Source organism: Erythrolamprus reginae, chromosome 9 (genome assembly GCF_031021105.1).
Source record: "Erythrolamprus reginae isolate rEryReg1 chromosome 9, rEryReg1.hap1, whole genome shotgun sequence".
Lineage (NCBI taxonomy): Eukaryota > Metazoa > Chordata > Lepidosauria > Squamata > Dipsadidae > Erythrolamprus > Erythrolamprus reginae.
Window position 1 is genome coordinate 32715877 of NC_091958.1, and position 26601 is coordinate 32742477.

A 26601-nucleotide genomic window follows, 5' to 3' on the forward strand; every position below is an offset into this window, starting at 1 on the left:
TGCCCCATGAAGGGACCGGCCAAATCTATGTGCAAGCGTATCCAGGGGCTAGCTGGTGGTTCCCATGTTAAAGGTTCCGCTCGTGGGGGTAAAGACCTGCTCTCCTGGCAAACAGCACAGTTAGCCACGCATTGCTCAACTTCCTTATCTAATGCTGGCCACCACATGTAATCCCTGGCCAGACCCTTCATTCTAACTATTCCAGGGTGCCCCTTGTGCAGCAGGGACAACACCTGGTTCCTCAGCTTGCCTGGTATAACCACTCTGCCACCCCTTAACAGAACTCCTTTCTCTACTGAGAACTCCGTGCGACAGCGGAAAAACGGAATGAACTGGTCAGCTGGGGTAGAGAGTGGCCACCCCCTCAAAACCCATTGCCTCACCTGGGCCAGAATGCGGTCTTTCCCTGTCTCTCTAGATACCTCGGGGGCAGCCAATACTAATGGCCCGTCGGTCAAAGCAAAAACGGAGCTGGCCGGTGCAGGGTCTGTTAATTCTTCATGTACTGGGCACCTGCTGAGTGCGTCTGCATGTGCAATGTGACGACCCGGTTTGTATGTTAACGTGTAGGTGTAATTGGCCAAAAAGACAATCCAGCGTGTCATACGTGGAGACAAGACAGCTGGGCTCTGGCGGTTACCTGAGAGTAACCCTAGCAAGGGCTGGTGGTCCGTTACTAACTCGAACCTTCTGCCATACAAATACTCGTGGAAACGGCGAACTCCCGCCACTAGGGCCAATGCCTCCTTATCTATTTGGCCATAGTTTCTTTCTGCTGCGGCCAAAGTCCGAGAAAAAAACGCCAAAGGGGCTTCCGAGCCATTCGGCAATCTGTGGCTGAGGACTGCACCCACTCCGTACCTGGAAGCGTCACAGGTGAGAACTAATGGCAGACTAGGGGAATACTGAGCCAGGACACTGTTTGAGGTGAGTATTCCTTTGACCCCTCTGAAAGAAGCTTCCTCCCGCTCCCCCCAGTGCCAAACAGACCGCTTGTCCAGAAGCCTATGCAACGGCTCTGCCACCGAAGCCTTGTGCGGGATAAACACCGCATAGAAGTTCAAAAGACCAAGGAAAGCCTGCAGTTCCTCCTTCGACTGGGGTCTGGGGGCATCCCAAATGGCCCTAGTCTTTTCAGGGGTGGGATGGATTCCCTTTTCATCCACCCTGAATCCCAGGAAATCAACCTCTGGAACCCCAAAGACACACTTTTTTGATTTGAGCTTCAGTCCCGCTTCTTGGAATTTGAGCAATACCTTCTTAACCCTGCGAAGAAGTTCGTCCTCGGAACTCCCCGAGACCAGGACGTCGTCAAAGTAGGGCACCGTGCCTTCCAGCCCATACAGCAACCGTTCCATCAACCCCTGGAACAACCCCGGTGCAATAGAGACCCCAAATTGTAGCCTGTGGCACCTGAACACCCCACTATGTGTTATGATCGCCTGGGCTTCTGCAGTCAAGGGGTCTACGGGGAGCTGCTGGTAAGCCTGGGATAAATCGAGCTTGGCAAAGATCTTACCATTACCCAGAGTGTGAAGTAACTGCTGCACCACTGGGAGCGGGTATGAGTGGTGAGCCAGGGCCTTATTAACAGTGCATTTATAATCCCCGCACAGTCTCAATCCCCCATCCCCTTTGAAAGCGATGACCAGTGGGGTCTCCCAGACAGCCTGGTCAACTGGTTCTAACACCCCTTGTGCAATCAGACGGTCCAATTCGGCATCAACTTTTGGCCTGAGGGGAATGGGCACCCTGCGGGGCTTCAGCCTCACAGCTGGCACTTTGGGATCAAGGCTAAAAGTAATCGGGGTTCCCGTGTAGCAACCCAGCTTGTCATCGAAGACGGAGGGGAATTCCTTAGTAAGCCCTTGAAATACTGATTCCCCTCTCACCGCGTTCACCCCCGCAACAGAAAAACCCAAAGCCTTAAACCAGTCTAAACCCAGGAGGCTGGAAAATGGCCCGTCCACCACCATCAGAGGCAACCTGCCCATGAACGATTTGAATATGACAGGGAATCTCCCTTCCCCCAACATCGGAATGGGCGCCCCTTGGTAGTCCCGTAAAGTCACAGTACATGGCTGCAACCGATTCCTGCTCAATCCGGGCATGCATTTCTTGATGGTGGCCCAGGAAACCAATGAATGCGCGGAGCCCTAGTGGTTAAAGCATCAGGCCAGGAAGTGAGTTTTCGACCCATCATGAAAGCTGACTGTGCAAACTTTGGAGCAATCCCCAAGAAACAATGAGTTCTAGTCCCACCTCAGGCATAAAGATTGGCTGGGTGTTTTTGGATCAATCACTAGGAGATGGTGAGTTCTAGTCCTGCCTTAACCATGCAAGCTAGCTGTTAGGCCAAAGCCATCATTTGATTTTGAGACTTTGGCCTGCCACATATTAGAATGTAGAATGTATTAGTGCTGTGTGAATTTGGGATGGGCTGCTGTATGAGGGACCATAAAAATTCTCAAGGTAATCCTTTATTCGACATCTGCCCAGAAATTGATGGGAATGACAGAGATGTTGGCAGAAAGATAGTAGTCAATGTGGTGAACCTGTGGGTGTGGGAACAAGGGAATTAACTTTAAACTGGGTGAAGAAACCCACTGGACTTTAGTTTTGAGTTTCTCACAGATGTGTCAACATGGTTCTGGTAATAAATTGGAACTTTGAGGAGTCCTTTGCCTTGGACTCTAATTTTAATTCAGATGCTATTTGGAACCCAGACACTAGCTGGGTGACCTTGGGCCGCCAGTTCCCCACTCCCAGACCAACTCACCTCCCAGGGTTGTTGTTGTAGGGGAAATAGGAGGAAGAAAGTATGTTGGATATGTTCACATCTCAAGTTATTTATAAAAATAATTCAGATGGGGTGTTAACCAGCAAAGTGGAGGAAGTGAATACAGAGCACCTTTCGTGGATTTTGTTAGTACTACATTCAAAACAGTTGGGTTTGCAATATATAAACAAGCTAACAATGAATATCTGTATGTATTGAAGCTTTAAGAGGTAGTGTTGCAAATTGCCATAAGAGGGAGCCAGAAAGCATGATTCTCTCCCTCTTATGTCTCTGTTCTTTCTGCTGATTCACTGTGACTGATGTAGTAAGATCTGTGTGTTTGATGGTAGTTTGTTTGTTTTTTTATTTGATTTGATTTTTATGCCGCCCTTCTCCGTAGACTCAGGGCGGCTTACAACATGTTAGCAATAGCACTTTTTAACAGAGCCAGCATATTGCCCCCACAATCCGGGTCCTCGTTTTACCCACCTCGGAAGGATGGAAGGCTGAGTCAACCTTGAGCCGGTGATGAGATTTGAACTTCTGACCTACAGATCTACAGTCAGCTTCAGTGGCCTTCAGTACAGCGCTCTACCTGCTGTGACACCCCGGCTCTTTAAGTTTAATGTACTTGTAAGCTGTAATGTATGTCTGACATGTAAGACAAAGACAGGCTTGTAATATTATTATTGTATTGAGAGATATTGACTGATTTGAATGTGAATGACCAGACTGTTTAACTTTAACTTTCTAAGGTAAACACTATTTTATACTTTTTAATGTATCTGTCTTGTATGACTGAATAATTACTCATATCGCCTGAATATCTGCTGGAATCTCATGTTTCCTCTGAGCATGTCTTTGATATCTCAAGGGTTGTTCTGCACACTCCTTAACAAGCTTCATTCTCATACCTTGGATGGGCATCTTGCAAAGATCCATGCCTACTACGTGAAGGAACACCAGTCTAGTTCCTCATTTCTCGGTGACAACTTTTTAGGACTCTTCCTACCCAGAAAGGTGGCAGCCCCTGGCTGACACATTGGCTGGCCTTCAAATGCTAAGCAATATTGCACAGAGATACGGTAGTACTTAAGTTGGAGACTTCAATATTTATATGTACACTGAGAGCTTCTGCACTGGAAACAAATCCCATTTGGCCAAGTATTGTATTGTATTGCATCGCACTGCATTGCACTCCATTCCATTCCATTCCAATATTCTATTCTTTATTCCAATATTCTATTCTATTCTATTATATTCTACTCTATATTCCATTCCATTCTTCATTCCAATATTCTGTTCTGTTCTATTCTATTCTATTCTATTCTACTCTATTTTGGTGCAGGCGGAGTAACAGTCAGACACAAGGTGTGGGTATAATGGGGTCACTTTATTAAACTGAAATCTCAATTAACTATTTAACCAATTAAACCACGTGACCTGCAGAGGTGCACAAATCAAATGGGGGCGGAGTTAACTTTCAACAACCTCATCTGAGCAACTCTCGGGCGAAAGCTCCTTGCCTGGGTGCAGGGGCATGGTAAACTTACACCTGCCCCTTGCCACGTTCCCATGGCGTGTGGGATGGCTCGCCACTGGTCTCTGGTAAGCCCCAGCCAGCGAGCCTCAGGAGCGACCCCCTCCCCGAACCCAAGCCGGTCGAGCCCTGTAATCCAAGAAGGAGATCGCCCCTCACCTCACTAGAGGTGCCCCTAAAGGAGATCACACAGTTGCTGCTTACGCCCATTTCCGCCCCCTATCGGCCACAGCAGGGGGTAAAATTATAATTTATTCCACCTGCTCCCCCCCCTGCACATGAATGTGCAGGCACCTCTGCAGGTCCGCTATGAATTTGTCATTCCCCTCGTCTGTCAAATGTACCCCGTCCCTTCTGTATAACACTAACTGGGATGCTCTGATGTCGGGGTGATCTATCACTCCACTCCCCGCCTGTAATACCCACTTCTTCACTGCTCTATTGACTCTCTTCCTGGCACCATCCACCGCCTTAGGGTCTTTGGCATGCCTCCAGCACCTCCGTGGCAATATATTGGACCACAACACGCGTGTGTCAGGCCACCTTTCCCAAATCACCTGTAGGCTGTCCCAAATTTGCCACAGCAAGTCAACCCCCATGGTTGCACCCAGGTCGTTTCCTCCCACATGTAAAACCAACCATCCCGGCACTCCCTGCACTTTCCCGCTGTTAAATAACAGGGGAAGCAACTCAAACCACCGTAGACCCCTATGGCCCAACCATTGGACATTCACATTCTGGTCCAGCTCCATCCGTGTGCCGGGCGACGTCACCTGGGCCCTCCTTTCAGCCCAGTACACCATGATGTGGCCACAGATCAGAATCCTGCGGTGTGCACCCTGCTTGTCATCTAAAGGAAGGGAGGAAACAAAGCAGCGTCAGAAGTGGCGGCGCAGACTGCACCCTTTCCTGCCCTACTCACCTAAGGGCGGATGTATGTCCGGAAGGCCGCTGATCTCCATCGGCCCACGGCTCGTATGTCCGGTGTGCTGAAGCCCTCCTCAGCTGCAAAGGAAGCTGTGCCAATCCTAAAGGAGTGAGTCCCATATCGCCTGGGGTCCAAGCCCAGCTGGGACAAGGCCTTAGTCATTACTGCCCAAAACTGGTATCTGGTGAGAGGCCCTCCAGAGGAATGACAGAAAAGCAGGCCCTGTTCTCTGCCCCTAAGGGCCCAGTAAGCTGAGATCGCCCCCACGGGGCACACCTTCCTGTTGCTGGTCCAGGAAAGCTTCACCGTAACCCCCCATCTCCTTTGATCAGTCTTGGAGCTTCTCAGCCGCAGGAATACCGAGTCCCGCCCGAATCTAAGATCCCTAGCTGTCAAGGCGGGCCGGAGCTATCTGACCTGGATGCCGCCAGAACCACACTGATACGGAAAGCCCCAAAAAACAAAGTCACCGCAGCCGCGTGGTAAAGTGCTGCCTCGTAATCTGAGCGGCACAGCCTGTCCCATAGATCACCCAGCCCCATTAAGTGGGCTAACTTGAGGGGGCGCCTGCTGTCACCTCGAACCCGACCCTTTTCTCTGACTCAGCCTTCCAGTGTTTTCCTAACCCTGAAGTCCCCTGTGGTGTCGGAAAAACCCCTTGACTTGGCTATAAAAGCCAAGCCTGCCAGCTTGCCTCGGATCGTCCGGGCTGTCAACCCCCGATGCTTGCTAAGTGCACAGAACTCAAGCAGGTGCTCCACCAGGGCCAGCCATAGCTGTTTGTATCCCCTGAGTTGACGGAAAGCCCAAAATTCCCTACCTGCCCGCTGGTAGGACCTCCTGGTGCTTTCGGCTATGGACATATCCAGTGCCTTGTTTATGTCGGCCCTCCAATCAGCCACAGGTGATGGGGGGCTGCCTCCGGGTGCTCCACGGCCTGTGGGGCAAGCAGCCGGAACCATGCCAACTGCCCCCTTGATACTGCGTCAGCCACCCCGTTTCTAATCCCAGGGACATGGTGTGCTCGAAAGAGCATGTTACAAGCCAGGCACTTCACAACCATATGCCGTACCAGGCCCATAACCCGCTCATTCTTTGAGGAAAGTGTGTTGACCACGTGTACAACTGCCATATTATCGCACCAGAAATGCACCGTCTTCCCTGCGAAACTAGGGGACCAAAGTTCAATGGCAACTACAATTGGGAATAATTCTAGAAAGGTCAAATCCCTGCAAACCGCTGTACCCCGCCACTCATGCGGCCAGTCAGCCCGAAACCATCTATTCTTCCATATAACGCCGAAACCAGCCGTCCCGGCCGCGTCAGACTTCACCTGCAAGTCCCCTTTCAGCAGCATGTCTTGTCTCCAAAAAGATACCCCATTGTATGTATCCAGAAATTGCTGCCAAACCCCTAGATCCCTCCTAACACTGGCTGCCAAGCGAATCCTGTGGTGTGGCTTGCTCAGGCCGACCGTCGCCTGATAAAGTCTATACATGAACGCCCTCCCCGGCGCTATCACGTGACATGCGAAATTCAACAGTCCAGCTAGCTCCTGAACCTGCCTGAGGGTCACCCTCCTGGCTGCTCGAACAACCTTCACTGTATCCTTAAGTCTGGCCAACTTTTCCTCAGGTAGCCTGCACGTTTGCGCCACCGAATCTACCTCAATGCCTAGAAAGGTGAGCCTGGTGGTAGGCCCCTCGGTTTTCTCGTGGGCGAGAGGCACGCCTAGATCTGCACATAAGTCCTGAAATCCTGACATCCCCCGCCTACATTCGCCAGAGCCAGCGGGCCCTGCGAAGAGGAAGTCATCAAGATAATGTACTACTGACCTAGTCCCTGTGCCCCTCACGTGGGCCCACTCGAGAAAAGAACTAAACTTCTCAAATAAAGAACACGACACCGAACAACCCATCAGTAGGGCCCTGTCTACGAAGAAGCCACCCTCAAACTGGAAACCCAGGAGGTCAAAATCATCGGGGTGAATTGGTAATAGTCGAAAGGCCAACTTGATATCACATTTGCCCATCAGGGCCCCCACTCCACACCCTCGAACCATCGATATTGCCGCCTCAAAGGGTGTGTAGCGCACTGAGCACAGTTCCTCCGGGATGTGGTCATTTACTGAGTCACCTGGAGGGAAGGACAAATGGTGAATGAGACGGAACTCCCCGGCCGCTCTCTTGGGCACCACCCCCAAGGAGGATACTCGCAAGGAGGCCAGAGGTGGCTCCGTAAAGGGGCCCACCACCCGGCCCTCCCGCACCTCCTTCATAATCTTCTCGCGTACCACATGCCCCATACCAGCTACTGACTTCAAATTATCCGATAGGCAAGCATTCCTAGGCCCCTCATATGGTATCCTAAAGCCCTCAGAAAAACCCTTAATCAAAAACTCAGCACCTTTCCTGGGTCGATAGCCGGTAAGTCTGTCCATTAACCTGTCCAACCTAACGGGGGTTGGGCCCCTTGCTCTGAGCTCCTCCTGACTGGGCTTTTGGGGTGCCCCCTGCTTCTTTGGTGCCACCTCCCCCCTGCCTTTGTAACATGCTGAGGTTGGGTGTCTACCGTTGCACAGTGCGCAGGCGTGGCGAAAGCGACAAACCAGCCTTGAGCAGGCCCCCCTTGCTCCGTACTCATAACAGTACGCCGTGCTCAGAAAGGACGAACCCGACCCACTACGTTGTGTATGGCCCTGGGTCCCCGAACCCACCGCGGGGCGGGGGAGGGTAGCCTCCTTCCCTTGTGTCAGCAGCAAGTGACCAGAGGGCGTCCGTCCACTAGCCGGGGTAGCCGCTTGCTGTGTAGCCTGAAGCCATAGATCATTGTACTTCATGTCCCAAGCCCAAGGCCTATTATGTGCGGCGAACCTACGGAATGTCTCGTCGTACTGTTTCCAGGCCTCACCCCCAAACTCCTGATACGCCTTCAAAATCAAATTCATATACAGTATGAGTTCGTGGGTCTTGTGCACGTCATCCTCTACTACCACTGAATGGTAAACCAAAAAGGCATATGACCACGCTAATATCCCCTTATCCATCTTAGTGTCCTTTGGTTCCTCAGACCCCTTCTTATCATCTTTGTCCTTGTCCTTTTTTGACTTTTCCGGTAATAATATACTAAAGATGTCCACATATGCCCCACGCCATATTTTTTGCTTAAGGGCCTGGGACATATGCATGCTCAGTGGGGTGTCTGGGAGGCCAGGGGCGAAAGGATTATCACTGTCACCCTCGTAAGGGTCAGTGGACTCTGTTGCGGTCGACTCGAAGCGATCCCTTGACGTGTCCCTCCTCCTCCTGCCCCGTTTTGCCAACTCCCGTCTGCATCCTCTCCCCCACACCTGTGCAGCCGTGCGTGAGCACCATGTCCTGTGTGCCCTATGTGTTTTGCGTTTAACGGCCTGCTGCCTGCCTCGTGGCCCCCTTGGACGGGACCACCGATGCTTAGGCACAGGGCACTCACCCCAATGCGAAGAGTCGTCATCGGCATCCTCAGAGCAGGAAGCTGTCCTACTTACCCGCTGTCTCATGTGCTTCTTCTTAGTGTGACGCTCCGATCGCTCCTTCTCTGACCGCTCCGTCGACTCTGAGGAGCTCCGCATCTCCTCCGCACTTGTGGTGCCCGTGGCACCCCCCTGCAGGGGCCTGCTCCTCTTCCTTGGCCTCTTATCCAGTTTCTCGAGTAAAGCAGATAACAATTGTGTGGAAACCAAGAGTGAGTCATCACCTGCACCCTCCTTCCTGGCTGTCCTCACGGTAGGGCCCCCCTCATCAGATATGCTGAGCTCTGAGCCACTGGGTTCTCCTTCCTCGGGTCCCGAGGCCTCAGCAACCCTTCCACATGGCCCCCGTGATGGGGCCCACCCCTGGCGACGGCCTTTCTCCCTCGCAGTTGGCCCCCTATGGCTTGCCGCCTGGCCCCTGTGGTCTCCTTCCCCCCTGGAGCTTCCTTCCCCCTCAGGCCTCCTCACCTGCTTGGAGACAGGGGCCTCTATCCAAGCCCTCTTGGGGGCCCTCTTCCTCCCCGTACGGCGGGGTTCGATGGGAGGGGTGCCCTGCTCGACATCCTCCTCCCCCGCTGCCCTCCGCTGGGCTCCCGCCTTTCCTTTATGCCCCCGCGCCATTACAGCAGCCACCCTTAAAAGAGAGGCCGCCTAGAAGCCTCCGCGCTAACCGCTAGCCCCTCCGCCCACTACGAGCCTGGACTTGTAATCCGGCTGCCGGCTGCGCCGTCCGCTGTCCTCTTCGGCCTTTGGCCTCTTGTCCCTCGTTGCGTCGCCATCTCCGGGTGCTGCTGCTTTGTCCCACGATGCCGGGCAAAGAGGAACTGCGCCACGAGGCAGCCCCTTATATAGGGCTGCCTCCCTCTCACCCGGTGGCCAATCGGTGCCCAGCGCACCCAAAAAACGTCACTGAGGCCCCCGGCAATGACGTGGGGCCGCAGGCTCCGCCCCAAAATGGCGGCCCCCTTCACCCAGCCATGCCGCAATGACCGCCGGCTGGGGTGAGTCGCCGACAGGCTTTCTACTCTACTCTATATTCAATTCCATTCCATTCCATTCTTCATTACAATATTCTATTTTGTTCTGTTCTATCCTATTCTATTTTCCCCCATTCCATTTCATTCTCCACTCCACTCCATTCCACTCCATTCCATTCTATTCTATACTCCACTCTATATTCCCATGGGTCTTTAATGTATGGTGGATTTTTTAAATGTCACGAGCTGCCTGGAATCACCTATGTGTGAGCTGGGTGTGTGTTTAACAAATAAATAAGCTCTGTGTTTATGTACGTTCTTCTGCAGCTCAGTATACCAGCTCATCCTCCCTTGTGCTCTACTCTTTCAGGACATTAATGGGACCCCATGGGATGGATCGTCACATGCATTGCTTCGATTTCTACGACTGTGCCAATGGCTTGGGTGAGTGCGCAGGATTTGAAAAGAGACGTAGAATTTCAATCCGTTTCTTTTTGTTTATCATCCTTCAAATCCACGGTTAAGTCCTTTTGACTTTCCCTCTTCCCCCTTCCCTCATTTTGTTTGTCATACTTCTGTCAGGTGATAGTGATTGTTTCCGATGCCCCACAAGGAGTGTTTCAAAAATTCCAAGGTGGTGGCTGAGATAATTTCACTAAAGCTCCACATCTTTTTTAAAAATGTGTGTTGTGATACCAATAATAGTAATTTGTATGCCTCCCAATTCCCAGGGACATGTAAAGATAAGTCCCACTTCAAAGCAAAGCACATTCTGTTCTAACAGTGATAACGTTATCTAGTTGGGTAATGCAAGAAAATCATGATAGTGCAAGAAAGCCACCAAGCTCAGAGAGTATCAAGGACCCCATAGCCCTCCTCTTCCTCCTCCTCCTCCTCCTCTTCCACCACCACCACCTCCCTGCAAACCCCACTCCCATCTAGCACTAATAATGTTTCTTCATTTGGTAGTTTGCAACAAAAGAACCAAGCTCAGAGAACACCAAAAGCTTCACAGTCATCATCTTCCTCCTCCTCCTCCTCTCCTGTTTCTCTCCCACTCTGCAAACCCTATTCCCTTCCATCACCAATGTGTGATCTAATTTGGTAACGGAATATCTGCAAGAAAGTACCAAGTTCAGAGATGACTCCATGGCCTCATTAGAGCCTGTCTTTTCCCTTTTTCCTGTTTTTCTCTGATAGGCCAGGCTGGCTCCCAGATCTCAGCACTGCATCACAATGGCTAATGGTCAGAAAAAGGAGACTTGAGCTTAATTTTAGCCATGCCGAGACTGGGAAGGGTTTGACGTTAATAGTCCTGTCCTCTAATTCTGTCCTCCTGCTTTTAGTCCCATAGAATAACTCATCAGCTCATGTTTTCTTCATTGCTTATTAATCTGTGGGCTGTTTTCCCAGAGCTTTCTCTAAGAAGAGGTTAGCCCCAAGCAAGTGATGTTAAACTATTTAATACCACTGGCAGTACTTCTACCCTTCAAAAGGACCTTGATCATGTAGCTGAATGGTCTAACAACTGGCAACTTCAAATCTCTACCAACAAATGCTCTATCCTACACATTGGTAAAAAGAATCCGAATAGTAAATACATACTTGGTAAAACTGAACTAACAGCAGACCCTCACTCAGTCAAAGACCTTGGAGTACTCATTCCCAATGACTTAAGTGCTAGAGCTCACTGCATTGCCAAAAAAGCATTAAGAATTGTAAACCTAATCTTACGTAGCTTCTTCTCTAGAAACACTGATTTATTAACCAGAGCATACAAAACATTCGTCAGACCTAGTCTAGAATATAGCTCACCTGTGTGGAATCCACACTGCATATCAGATATTAATACAATCAAAGGAGTCCAGAAATACTTCACAAGAAGAGTCTTTCACTCCTCCACGTAACAAATTACCCTACTCCTCCAGACTTCAAATACTAAATCTAGAAAATTTACAATTACGTCATCTCCGAACTGATTTAACTGTTGTTCATAAAATCATACATCATAATGTACTCCCTGTCAGTGACTACTTCACCTTTAACAACAACAACAACACAAGAGCACGTAATAGATACAAACTGAATGTAAATCGCTTCAAACTTGACTGCAGAAAATACGATTTCAGCAATAGAGTGGTCACTGCCTGGAACTCATTACCTGACTCTGTTGTTGCTTCCCCCAACCCCAAAAACTTCAACCTTACATTATCTACAATCAGGGCCGCCGATAGGGCAGTATTACCGGTACTGGCGTCAGGGGCCCGGGCAAATTGAAAAATGAGGGGGGCCCGGTGATTGAAGAAGACCGGTAACATCTGCGGTGTGCTGGTGAGTTGGAGTGCTAAGGAAGCTAATTGGATTCAGTTGCAAAATTGTTACAATTGAGACCAGGCAAAGAGAACCGATCAGCAAAAATGCCTAATTTTCTCTATTCTGCATGAAGAGCTTCATAGCTGTTAAAGATGAAGTTTGGATCAGAGCTAATTTGATATACATTTTGATTATGGTGTTAGGTTTTTTTCAAAATTGTTCCCTTCTAAGTGTGAGGAAAAGATGTGTTGCTTTGGAGTTGACATGTTTTTTGGAGCCGTCTCGCCATTTTAGATTTGAGAAGCAAACACCATCCTGGATTCGAGAAGCAAGCATTGTGGGAAGTAGGAAGGTTTGAATATGCAAAGGAGAAGCTGGGTAGAGCTACTAAGGACTTTAAAAAAAAAAACAACTACATCATATTTCAAGACTTGTGCAGAGAAGATCTGAAGTGGGAGTTTGTTATTTTACATTTTACATTCTAAATTATGTTAAATGCATACACAGTAATATCTCACCGTATGTTTAATAGATATGATAACATCCTAGGAAAGGAAGAAGAAAGAAGAAAAGAGAAAGAAAAGGTGTTGTTCTTAGAGCCACGGGCATGCTATTTGTTAATAGACATTATACATTACACATTTAAAAGCTTAAATATATTAAGTTATGGAACTTAATAGCAGGTACATGTATGAGAAAAAATCTTGGATTTTATGCACCATTGCTTCACAATATGGATTTGATGATACATTATGTTCTTTTTTATAAAGCAATTTTAAAATTTTGCAAACTTTGGAAAATGCTAAAAGGAGATAGGTGGAGAGGTTAATGAGAAGAAGAGGGAAGGTTTTTTTCCCTCTTCCCTCCTCTTTCTCTTCTTTTTTCTTGCACTGTGCTTTTCTTTTTCTTGTTTTTTCTTTTCATCCTGTTGTATCTTTATATTCATAGTTACCTTATCTACTTAGTGTAATTTTCTATTTTCTGTTTATATCTCTTTGTGTTCTTATTTTTTTATAGATTTAATTCTATTTTTTTAACTTTCTTATTTTTAATTTTTTATATAAAGGAATTAGTAATTAGGTTTGTAATTGGATTAATTGGACAGTATTTGGTGATCCTATTTGTTTTGTTTTTTCCCCCTTTGATTATGCTACCGCAAGATGTTTTCAATTTTTTTAGGGTTATTTTTTAATAGGCGCTAATTATCTGTAAAGGGTTGACCTTTTTTTACACCTATGGTGGAGTTTACGTATAGTTTTAAACATTATTGCGTATAATTTATCTTCTGGTTACCTGTTATTTATTGGTATTATTGTGAAAACAAATATTTTTCTAGTGTGATGCAGGAGTATTTTGTCTTTATCCTTTGTGCCATCTTATTGCTGCTTTTAATATTGTTGATGGCAAAATTAATAATATTTTGTTAATTTGGTGTATTTGCACTGTTCTGGTTATTTATTTATATGTATGTAATATGTTGATGTCACTTGAATATATTTTCTGCGTTATTAACATATTATTAATCTGTCAAACAAGTGTACCTTGTTGTAGTGGCAGGGTTTAAATTTTTTTGTGAAAGGTAAATTTAATACATAATTGGTATGTCGCAAAATAAAGTAGTTTTAAAATGGCAGGGGGGGGCAGACACAATTGACCTCTCCCCCTTTCTAAGAGGTCTGTAAGGGGCATGAATAAGTGCACTTTTGTGCCTAATGTCCCTGTCCTACTGTCTTATTATCCTTTCTATTACTATGTTCTACTTATGTTATGTTATGTTAATATGTACTATAATACTGTACTTGTTTGACAAACAAACAAATAAATAAAGCAGAGAATAATGAATGAGTTGCAGTGAATGCTGAACTGGGTCATGGATTATTCTATTCCTCTACATTCCAGCAGCCAGTGCTCTGCAATTTGAATCTTCCCCCTTACAAATCAAGGCTCAAGACAGGAGAAAAGATTGCTTTGACACCTTCCCATAAAGCAGAACCAATGTAGGATCTAAGAATCCCTTCCCGTTAATGTAACGCATTGAGGAAAGCAAAAATGAATAGTGTCAGCGTTCGAAATAGCATCCGAGAAATACATCAGAGTCTAAACCTTGCCCTTTTCCCAAGTTCTATTTATTAACAGAGCCATGAAGGTTGCGAACTGTAGTCATCCCAATACTACTACTACTACTGAGTTGGAAGGTCTTCTAGTCCAACCCCCTGCTTGGGCAGGAGACCCTACACTATTTTCAACTAATAACCAACCAAGAATCCCTTCCCTGGTCAATGGACATGCCTTGAGGTAGATATACATGTCCTGGCATGTTTTAAACCCTTTTGCAGAATAACCCCCATTTACTCCTGGTAGTAAAGCTTACTCAGGGTGGCTTTTTCACTCCACGGACCATTTCCATGCTCATTGGATCACCATCCACATTTGCCCCCGGCCGGTCACAGCTGGGAATGATGGGACTTTGGGATCCAAAATATATCTAAAGGCCCCAGCCTCAGAAAACCGGGCCCCTGCACCCACTTATTGGCAGGACCTCTGAATAAGACATCTGGTTTTATGAACAGCTCAGAAAAATGAAACTTAGACAGCCTCCAAAGTCTATCAAACAGGGTTGCGAAGGATGGTTTCCCTCCCCTCCCCCCAGGTTGGGCCTCCCTAACATGCTCCATAACTTACTAACTTGCCATACAGTTCTCCACCAAGGTTAAGGTTCATCTCTTGTTCCCACACCCACAAGTTCTTCACATGGACCACTCCAGTTCTCTCAAGGTCCACGAGCCTCCCATGTACTTCTGGCTGGTGCTGAACAAAGGATGACCTTGAATCTTCTGGAAAGAATTTGTTGTGGCTAGTATCTTTCCCACTCATGCAACCACCTCTTCCAATTCCCTATTCTACTTGGGGCAGACCAAAGTCTCTAACTCAAAATGATGGCTTGGGCCAGACAAATAGGTCTAGAGTGTTAGACAGGTATTCAATCATTCCATTTAAAAAAAAACATGCCTCCCCCCCACTTCCCCACATAAAAACAAAAGATAAAATAATAGGGTTGGAAGGGACCTTGGAGGTCTTCTACTTCCACTCCCTGTTCAGGAAGGAGACACGATAACAGAGGTGTCAAATTCAATTTCATTGAGGGCCCCGTCAGGGCTGCGTTTGACCTCGTGGTGTTAGGATGCGCACGGCCAGTTCAATGCCATTCCTGTTGGAGCAACTGTGGTGGCCTGAGCTCTCTGACAGTGAAACTTTAATTTAATTTATTTGATTTCTATGCCGCCCAATTCCAATGTGTAGCCTCCTGCAACCCTCTGCATTTTCACCGGCAGAAGGTTGCAGGAGACCAGGGCAGCTGAAAATAGAGCTCAGTAGTCTGTTTTTGCTGGCAGAAGCCACCGCAGGCTGCTTGTTTGCTGTTTCCAGGGTGGCCCTGCAAGCCGGATTTAAATACCCAGAAGGTTGGATCCAGCCCTCAGGCCTTGATTTTGACACCCCTGCCCTATTAGTATTCCACCCATTAACATTTTTATTGAGTTATAAAGTATTGTAAAATACAATAGGGGTGGAAACTAAATAAGGAGAGAAGTAACTTAGAACTAAGGAGAAATTTCCTGACACTTAGAACAATAACCAGTGGAACAACTTGCCTCCAGAAATTGTGAATGCTCCAACACTGGACGTTTTAAGAAGAGATTGGATGCTCATTTGTCTGAAATATTGTAAGGTTTTCTGCCTAACCAAAGGGTTGGACTAAAAGACCTCCCAGGTGCCTTCCAACTTCTTCTTCTTCTTCTTCTTCTTCTTCTTCTTCTTATTATTATTATTATTATTATTATTATTATTATTATTATTATTGTTACTGTTACTCTACTACTACAAAGGAAATGGGTGGGAAGGGGAAGTGATGAAAGATAAGAAAAAAAAGAAAGACAAGCGCTGACTTCCGACTTTCTCTGTTGCAGTAAAATAAGGCCTTAATAATATCAAATCAGAACTTTTTTGCTTTTTCATAATCGTGTGAACAAACCTTTTCTATAAAGATCTATCTGTCTAACCAGTAAAACCCAAAGTCAGAGTTTCATTCTTTCCCACATGAAGCCCAAAGTTCAGAAGCGGTCTCCACGTGGAAACCAAAGCATGTATGTTCTTTCACACAAATGATCAATTCAGCCATTTCTATAGCAGTAATGTTGAACTTTTTTTAGCTTGGGTGCCAAAAGGGTGCGCATCTATGCAATAGTATGTGCAAGCGTGCCCACACCCATGATGCAATGCCATACCCCTGACACATGCGTGTGCAAACACCCCTACTGTCAAGTTTATCAAGGAGAGAAGCATGGTCAGCGCCGTGGCGAGACGGATTCTCCTTCTCCTTCCCGTGGGGATGCCAAATCCTTGCTATTTGGGGGTGCCAATTCTGGATGGATCGGCCCGGAACCTTCCTGGAGGGGAGGTGAAAAAGGGGTGTTGGTCTCCTGTCATTTTGGGGGCTGGCATGTCCCATGACAGGTAGATTTGTGACCTTGACCGGCAGTGGGTGAAATGACCTCGGTTGCTATAGCTGCGGTGACTACGTGTTGGAAAGAAGTGTCAGGAGTCATCTGGAAGGAGAAGAAATGTAGGTTTTTGTGCTGGAGGTTGAGAAGATTAAAGGTTGCTGGAAAGGGTGAGCGAATTTGCCAGAGGGGATCTTGACTCGGACATTAAAAAAAATTTCTTTGTTTCGGAAGTTGGGCGGAAGCAGATATGGCTGCGACTGTACTATTTTTGGATTCATTATTCGGCATTAAAATGATCGTTTAAATTTCTTTAAAAACCTAAAAACTTTATAAATTGTTTTATTTGTGAAAGTTGGGAGTCTATGATTGGGGTTTTTTTGGAATTCAAACAATTTAAATTGTAAAGTTGTTACAGAGGTCAAATTTGAAGAATGAGAACTAATTATGAGACTGTATATGGAAGACATCTGCTGGTGAAGTTGAAATATTTGGTTGGATTTGTTATTCACCGAATTTGTCCTTGATGCAATGGAGCTGGGCAGATTGTTTTTCTTTTCAACAAGTGATAAAGAAGAACTGAAAAATAAGTAGAAAGAGAACATCTGGGACTTGAAATTTATTTCGATTTGGAATGAGACAGAAGGAAAGAAGGACATAATTTGTTTTGGACAATTTTGGCTTCTGGACGACATAAAGGTTAATTGAACATGTGGATAAAGCTTTCTGATATACCAACTTTGCAAAATATGGAAGTCATAAGTGATTTGTTCAAATATATACTTAAAGAAATCCAAGAATGGAAGGAAGAAAATAGAAATAACAACACCGTTTTTCCCATTAAAAGTTTTAATTAGGATTGCAGTAAAATTGAAGGAGAAGAAGAGCCTTCAACAGCTGGAACAGGATGAGCATCAGAAAAATAGAAATAGAAAAGACTCACTAGAGGGGCATTCTCAAAAGGAACAGATTAAAAGACATCATGAAATAATGGTCTTTTCAAATGAATTAGAAAATGGTTTGATTGAAGAAAGGTTTTATGGGGTTGATGGTCATATTCTCAATGATTTAAGCACTACATTAAGCACTAATAAAATGAAGAATAGATATGACCTGACACCCCAGAAATGGCAGAGTAAGAATGAAATTTGAATGGAAATGAAAAAGATTTTATATGTTGGTAAAAAGAGAAGAAAGGAGAAAACATGGGAGTTTAAAAATGATAAGAAATAAAAGCCCTGAGGACTGGCAAAGATGGTATTTTGAGGAGGAATGATAGATTATTTGTTTGCTTGTTTGTTTGTATTTGTATGCCTGTCAGAAAAATCTAAAAATCACACTCATAACAGTTTTAGTCCCTATCTCCTATAGGTATTTCTTACAATGCCGTCCCTCTCCGAGGACTCAGGGCGGCTCACAACATGTACAGAAAAACAAGAAACAATAATAGCGATCCAATTAATACATTTTTTTTAAAAACAGTCTTTAAAATTCTAATTTAAAAAAAAACACCCCCATCAATATCATTCATTCAACAATCAAACTAAAGCATTCATTGTTCAGGGGGGATGATCTAAGGAACCCCAGGCCTGGCGGCAAAGATGAGTTTTTAAATATGTATTAATTATGAAATGATGTAGTTAGATCTATTTGGGTGTTGTTTTAAGCTATAATTAATTTATGAAAATTTACTAAAGCATAGAATTATATAGAAATAGATAGATTATCTAGATCATACGATTATTGAAGTTATGAAAGATTGGGAAAGATAATGACAATGAAGTGATAAATATTTGTATAATAATTGATTACTATTTGGAATGAAATATGATTATAATATTATGATAAGTATTAACTGAAGATTCAAAATAATGGATTGGTTAATGTTCACATTGTTATAATAATAGAGTTGGGGGGTGATTCTTTCTCTTTTTTTCTCTTTTTTTCTTTTTATTTTTTTCTTTCTCTTTTTCTTTCCCTCCTTTTTGTTGAATTATAACTTTCTTTTTATATTCTTAGTTGATAAAGTCTTACTTTTCTTGTAAGGATTTTGGAGAATACATAAGAAGGAGAAGTAGGCACTAGGGCACCTGAATTACTAAAAAATAAAGATAGTAATCTAATAAGGTTTAAAGGAAAGTAAGGTTGAATTCAATTAGAAGAAAATCAGATATCTAGATGACAAAATTAGAGGTCAAGGTTGGGGGGGCTGGATTGACACGGGAAGTAATTCATTGGGAACAAATAAATTTTTTGGAGTGATTAATTATAATTTGACTTACTAACTTGATACTGTTTTATTGCATTATGAAACTATTTTAAATTGTATTGAAAAAGTTTTTATGCAGAAAAAAAATTATCCCCCCCCCCAAAAGGTCAAGTTTATCTATTTTTGTAATATATTAATAAAAGGATTCACATTCAGATTTGGCTTCATAAAAGATATGTTCAAGCATAAAATGTGTTCATTTATTAAAAAGTGGACGTGTGTGCAAATATAGCCCTAAGGGCCATTTCACACTAGACACATGAAACACTTCTTTAAAGAATGTGTGAAGCTTGTCTGTAGTTTACCGCCATACTGAAATGAACATACACTGTATGTAATCAGTAGAGTAGAAGCATAAATTGGCTAGTGACATACTCTTACATTTGGAATGTGTTTGTGTGTGTGTGTGATCTTCAATCTACAACAGTTTTTTAGTGAACATTAAAAATTATTACAGCACTCACATGTTATCCCAGAGCTATACTTGCACTTAACAATGAACTAAAGGGTCGCCATCAGTGAGCTGTTGGACAGTTTTACTTGGTCTGCTGTTGTGTAGATGTTTGGGTGGTTCAGGGTGGTGGGCTCCTACGGGAATGGTCAGGAGCGCAGTTCTGGTAGCAAAAATGGAGCTCCACCCCAGAACACCCAATTGGCACTGAAACAAAATGCATAAGCCACAGCCACAGTGTGGTGGTAAAAATTTTGGCAGCCCATCACTGTATATATCTATATTATGACCGTTGCAGTATCCCCATGGTCATGTGATCAATATTCAGACCCTGGCTACTGGTTCACATTTACGATGGCTGCATTATCCCGGGATCATGTCATCCCCTTTTTGTGACTTAACAACTGGGTAACTGGTCTCCACAAGCGCAGCGATTCACTCAACGACTCCGATGGGAAAAATTGTAAAATGGAGGCAAACCACTTGAACAGCTATCTCATTTAGCCACAGAAATTTTGGTCTCTGTTGTGGTCATCAGTCAACCTATATAAGCCAAACAATTGCCTTCTCACCTCTTGTGTTTATTTGCATGAGGAGGATAGCGCATTTAGACTTATATACCGCTTCATAGTGCTTGTACAGCCCTCTCTAAGCAGTTTACAAAACCAGCCTATTGCCCCCAACAATCTGGGTCCTCATTTTGCCCACCTCGGAAGGATGGAAGGCTGAGTCAACCTTGAGCCAGTGGTGAGATTTGAACTGCTGAACTACAGCTAGCAGTTAGCTGAAGTAGCCTGCAGTGCTGAACTCTAACCACTGTGCCACCCCGGCACCCTGGATGTGTGTTTAGCGATAAAGAGATGGCTTCCTGCTGCACCTTGTGATAGGATTATGTAAACAAAAGGGTAAGAGTATGAGAGATTTCTCTCACTTTTCAGAATCCTATAAGCTTTTTCTATTTTCTCACTAAAGCTGCACATAAAAATAGATTTCCCTTTTGGGATTATGGGGTGAACCAGAGGTGATAGCTTTTTGGTGAACTTGTTTCAAACTCTTTGTTGACTTTGACCGCTAAGAGCTACTGGGTTAAGAATGCAGATAAAAGAGGCCAATTTTTTTTTTACATCACATGGACATTGTTTTTTTTCTCCACAGTTTCCATATACATACGTACATACATACATACATACATACATACATACATACATACATACATACATACATACATACCCACCAAGACCATCATACCTGTACCTGGCAGCCTAGAACACACTATCTACCAAAAGAAAACCCATACCAACCGTTATCTAAATGCACACTCACACCACCACCCCGCACAAATCACCTCAGTGGCCAAAACTCTCATCACCAGAACCAAACGCCTAGCTGACCATGAGCACTTAAAAACTGAGTTGAACAAACTCAAAGATGTATTAATTTCTAATGGATTCGAAGGGAAAACAATCACAAACCTAATCAAAAAAGAGACACTCCCCAAAAAACAAGATCAAGAACAGGACAATGGTACCACCATCCTCCCTTACATCAAGGGCACCACAGACAAAATTAGTAAAATTCTGCACAAACATAACATCAAAACTTAATTTTGCACTAACCAAAAAATATCTAATATCCTAAGGAGCCCAAAAGATAAAATCCAATTGGAATACCAAGGAATCTATGAAATTCCTTGCAAAACATGTGCAGCCACATACATTGGACAAACCAATCGAAGAGTAAGTGCACGCATTGCAGAACATAAAAATGCAATTAAAAAAGAAGAAAAGACTTCCTCCCTTGTCCAGCACATTAAAAAAACAGGGCACGAAATTGACTTTGAAAAAACTAAATTACTTCACAAAACAGAAAATTTATATAGAAGAATTACTTTAGAAGCAATAGAGATTGAGAAAAAATCCCTTTGCATAAATAAAAGAGATGACACGTCCCGCCTACCAGAGATTTGGAAACCAGCCTTAAACAAAAAAACACCTCATAAAAATCACTATGTCAATCCTTCTAATAATTATGATTCTACCAACCAATCAGATCACTAAAACATAATCACCCAATCTATTTGCTACATTCAAACCAAATCTCCACCCCCACACTATATACTAGGAAGAAATGACAGTTGCAAACATTCCATTTTACAACAGCACGAAGCTTGAATTATGTTTTAATTATTTGATTGGTTGGTAGAATCACATTTAGTTGAAGGATTGACATGGTGATGATTATGATATGTTTTTTTGTTTAAGGCTGGTTTCCAAATCTCTGGTAGGCAGGACATGTCATCTCATTTGTTCATGCTGAGGGGGTGTTTTTCTATCTCTATGACCTCCATGATTATTCTTTTATATACATGTTCTGTTTTGGAAAGTAATTTAGTTTTTTCAAAGTCAATTTCATGCCCTGTTTTTTTAATGTGCTGGACAAGGGAGGAAGTTTTTTCTTCTTTTTTGACTGCATTCTTATATTCTGCAATGCGTGCGTTTATTCTTCGATTAGTTTGTCCAATGTATGTGGCTGCACATGTTTTGCAAGGGATTTCATAGATTCCTTGGTTTTCGAGTTGGATTTTATCTTTTGGGTTTCTTAGGATGTTTGATATTTTTTGGTTAGTGACAAATGAAGTTTTGATATTATGTTTGTGGAGAATTTTACTAATTTTGTCTGTGGTGCCTTTGATGTAAGGGAGGAGGGTGGTGCCATTATCCTGTTCTTGGTCTTGATTTTTGGGGGGTGTCTGTTTTTTGATTAGGTTTGTAATTGTTTTTCTTTAGAATCCATTAGAAATTAATACATCTTTGAGTTTGTTCAATTCAGTTTTTAAGTGCTCCTGGTCAGCTAGGCGTTTGGTTCTGGTGATGAGAGTTTTGGCTACTGAGGTGATCTGTGCAGGGTGGTGGTGGGAGTGTGCATTTAAATAATGGTTGGTGTGGGTTTTCTTTTGGTAGATGGTGTGTCCTAGGGTGCCATTGGGTTTTTTATAGATTAGGACATCCAGAAAGGGAAGTTGATCATTGGCTTCTGTTTCCATAGTGAATTGTATTTTGGGGTGTAGGCTATTGAGATGTGTGAGGAAATTGTCCAGTTTTTCTTTTCCATGTGGCCAAATTACAAAAGTGTCATCTACATATCTCAGCCAAAGTTTGGGTTTGTGTTTAGATTGCTCCAATGCATTGTTTTCAAAATATTCCATGTAGAGGTTTGCGATGACAGGTGAGAGGGGTGATCCCATGGGGGCTCCTTCTATCTGTTTATATCTTTGTTCATTATAGATGAAGTATGTATTTATCAGACAGTGGTTGTTCAGATCTAAAATATACTTGGGGGCTTGTATTTGTTTTGGATAGCTGTTAAGGCTTCTTTAATTGGTATTTGGGTGAAAAGGGATATGACATCGAAACTCACAAGTAGGTCACCAGGGTGTAGGTTTTGTTTTTTAATTATTTCTATAAAGTGGAATGAATTTTGTACATATGAGGTGATAGTTTCTGTATAGGGCTGAAGATATTTGGCTAAAAATTTGGCGAGATTTTGCAGAGGTGAGCCTATGGAGCTGATTATTGGCCTGAGAGGTATTCCTTCTTTGTGTATTTTTGGAAGGCCATAGAGTTTTGGACATATGGAAGATTTTTCTCTGGGGATGCTTCTTTGTTGGATTTCTTCACTGATGGGAGAGGCTTTTATTTTGGATTTGGTGGTTTTTTCTAGGTAGGTGGTAGGATCTGTGTTTAGAAGTTTGTAGGCAGGGTTTTGTAGTAGGATGGATAGTTTTTCCTTGTAGTCTGATGTGTTCATCACTACTGTGGAGTTTCCTTTGTCTGCTGGGAGGATGATTATATTGTTGTCTTTCTTCAAATTGATAAGTGCATTTTGTTCTTCTTTTTGTATGTTGCTTCTGGGTGGTTTGCAGGAGCAGAGAATATTGGTGACTTCAAGTCTGATTTTGTTGTCTTCATCTGGGTTGATTTTATTTAGGGTAGCTTCAACTCCACATATGATGTTTTCAGTTGGAATGAGTTTGGGGGCTATTGCAAAATTGAATCCTTTTGAAAGGACATTGGTTTCTGCAGTGGAGAGGATCCTGTCTGATATGTTATGTACTGTTTTTGTCATAAGGTGTTGTGGAGGGCTGAGTTTCTGCTGTTTTTCTAGTTTGTAGAGTTTCTTGTTATGTGTGTCTGTCTTGTATTGGGTTTCTGTTTCAGCTCTCCAGATTGATATTTGTTTGAATTTGTCCCAGAGTATTGGGTGCATTTTGTTGCTGAGTTTAAGGTGAAGAGAGAGTAGACTTTTGTTGATTTCATATAGTATGAATCTTTTCTTGTGGAGTTCATTTCTAATTAGGGCTAATTCAGTTCTTTTTAGGATCCTCTCAATGGCTGGGGTTTTTGGGTGGAATTTTAGTTGGAAGTATTTGGGAATTATTCTTTTGTCCCTGCAGTTGCGTAGGAATGTGAGATCACATAAGATGGAGGCTTTTCTGACTTCAGGTTTTTCATAGGTCCTAGTCAGTAGGAAAGTATCCTCCCCGTAGAGGTAAGGTAAAATCTACGAAAACATATATATATACATACAACACACATATATACATATATATACAGCAGCACAAAGCTTACAACTTCAGCCTGATGATGGTGAATGTGATTTCACCGAAACGTCGCATATACACTCAAAATATTACACGGAGCAAAACCCGAACTGTATGGCTAGCTGATGAGGCCAGAACAAGGCCGAAATAGCGCTATCCTAGTCTCCCTTAATTTTAAAAATTCAGCAAAAGCATGTGATATATTTATATCTTCTCATGTAAGTATATATATAAACTTACATGAGAAGAAACCCAAATATACCAAGACACACACATATATAGTCTTCCTCTGGCTGGTATCTTCGGCTTTGTGTTCGGGTGAACGAAGAAGAAATTTGAATATGCCAATATATGGCTTTGTGCTCGGGCGAACAAAGTGTGATTTGAGCTGCATCCCTCTACAAATACTGGTGTGTGTATGTGGAGTGCTGGCTCAACTGCTGCAAGCTGTGTTGAAACTTCCTGATTAGTAGGTAGGGTAACACCATGAGTAATTGATGCAATTGATATATGCAGATAAGTTGATGTTTGCAGATTAGGGGTGACATCCTGAGTGGTTGTGGCATTTGGAGCCTGTCAACTAGTCCGCTGTTTTGTAATGTATGTCTGTGGTGTAACATCCTGGGTGTTTGGGGGAGGGGGAACTGCACCTGGTATCTCTTTCCTCCAGATCTTCACATTTCAGGCACCCTTTTTGCAATCGGGGAGGGGGATCTGCAGGTGACTTGAGATCAAATGATTTAATATGAAGTTTTCAAGTGGCAGATCCCCCTCCCCGATTGCAAAAACGGTGCCTGAAACGGAGGGAGATCTGCCCCTGAAAACTTTGTATTCAATTCTTTGCTCTCTTTCTGTGGGCGACTTGCGATCAAAACCAAGGCTGGAGATCCCAAGCGCTTGCTTAGTTAGGCATTCAGATGAGCAGTCTGCCCCAGGCAGCGTTGTTTTTGCTCTTGTTTAAAACAATCTTATTGGAAAGCTCTTCATCTTTCAGAACTCCTGCATCTCTCAGATCCAGACCTGCCATAGTTACAAGGAAAATGAGCCCTCTTGCAGCTCTCCCAGGGACCCGAGTTGCCCCCCAACTTCTGCATCCCACTTACAATTTATTTATTTATTTATTAGATTTTTATGCCACCTCTCTCTGTAGATCCCTGGCTGCTGCTGCCTCCTCCCTCCCTCCTCACTCTTCGCTCTGTTAGGAATCAGGCTCCGTGTTTTGGCAGTTGGGATAATCCCAGCACGGTGTCTCCTTTTTCCTCCTCCTGAACTTTCCCCTCTTTCCCTCCGAGTTAGGGATGCTCTTAATGCAGTTCCTGAGCTCCATGTGGAAGTGAGGATCCCTGCTGCCTGGAACCATCAGAAAATGCAACGCGCGAGCGTGTGGGCGGGGCTACATTAGGAGTATAAGGTGCACGTGGATTTTCACCTTCTTTGGGGGGGGGAAGGGTGCATCTTATACACCAAAAAATATGGTATGGCAATAACAGCTGGAACGTAAAAATCAGGTGCAATAAGATTTTATACACACAGATAAACAAAGAGACATGTTGACAACTGGAATATGGGAAAAATTAAAACTAAGAAAAATACTAACTTTGTTAAAATCCAATAATAGAAGTAATAGTGATTCAAAAGATATAATGATACATGAAGTCTCTACACGAATAACAATAAGTTATTGCCTAGTATGTTAAGTTATGTGGTTTGTTAAGTTTGTTATGTTTTTATGTTGTAGGTGTATTTATGTATATATGTATATATGTATTTTCTTTTCCTTTTTCTTTGTTATATGTGTTTATTTTTAAAACTACTCAATTAAAATGATTTTTAAAATATATATATAATATATATATTTATATTTATTAGATTTGTATGCCGCCCCTCTCCGAAGAAGAAAATATGTCAATAACAAAGATAATTATACATTTTTATCTTTACATGGACACTGTTAAAGATTGTGTTTTCCCCACAATGTTGAACTACATACAACACAGCACATTCATAAAGTATTCAGACCTCCTTCACTTTTGTCAGTTTTCTTACACTGCAGCCTGATACTTCCGTTGTTGAAATTCAATTTTTTCCCTCATGAATCTACACTCTGTCCCCTATAATTAATTTAATTTAATAACGTAGCACACAAAATTATCCTCTACAACTAGCTGTCAATGACTACTTCAGCTTCAACCACAATAATACACGAGCACACAATAGATACAAACTCAAAGTAAATCGCTCCAAACCTTATTCCTGAAAATACGACTTCAGTAACAGAGAATGTGTTTTATCCTTATTGTACCAAATAAAGGCAGGCCAACCAAGCATAAGATCATAATCTTCCAAATTTAATATTCTTCTGTTCTCTAATGTTATCCATTCTTTAATCCAAGTTAAGGCGGCTGCCTGATAATATAACTTCCAATTTTTAATTTCTTCAATCAATTTTATATAATTGTCATTTTTAAAAGATATAGTTTTAAATGTAATCCAAATTCCCAGATACTTTACTTTCTTCACTATCTTCATATCTGTAATACTTTCTAATTGTCTTTTTTACGATTCTGTCATGTTTTTAACTATAAATTGTGTCTTACTTCTATTTATTTTTAGGCTGGCAACTCTACCGTATTCTTCTATCGTTTCAATCAAGATTGGTATTGTTGTCATAGGATTTTCTATTATAAAAGTCAGATCATCTGCAAAAGCTTATACTTTATATGTCTCTTTCCCA

The 26601-nt window shown here is 43.4% G+C and overlaps 1 protein-coding gene across 1 annotated transcript in view; it reads left to right on the forward strand.

The window, feature by feature from the left end:
• LOC139172545 (syntaxin-binding protein 4-like) overlaps nucleotides 1–26601 on the forward strand; it is a 113886-nt gene that overhangs the window by 23679 nt on the left and 63606 nt on the right. Inside the window, exon 2 of the mRNA XM_070761697.1 lies at nucleotides 10106–10179. Within this exon, the coding sequence (XP_070617798.1) occupies nucleotides 10106–10179 (74 nt within the window). The remainder of the gene's footprint in view (nucleotides 1–10105; nucleotides 10180–26601) is intronic.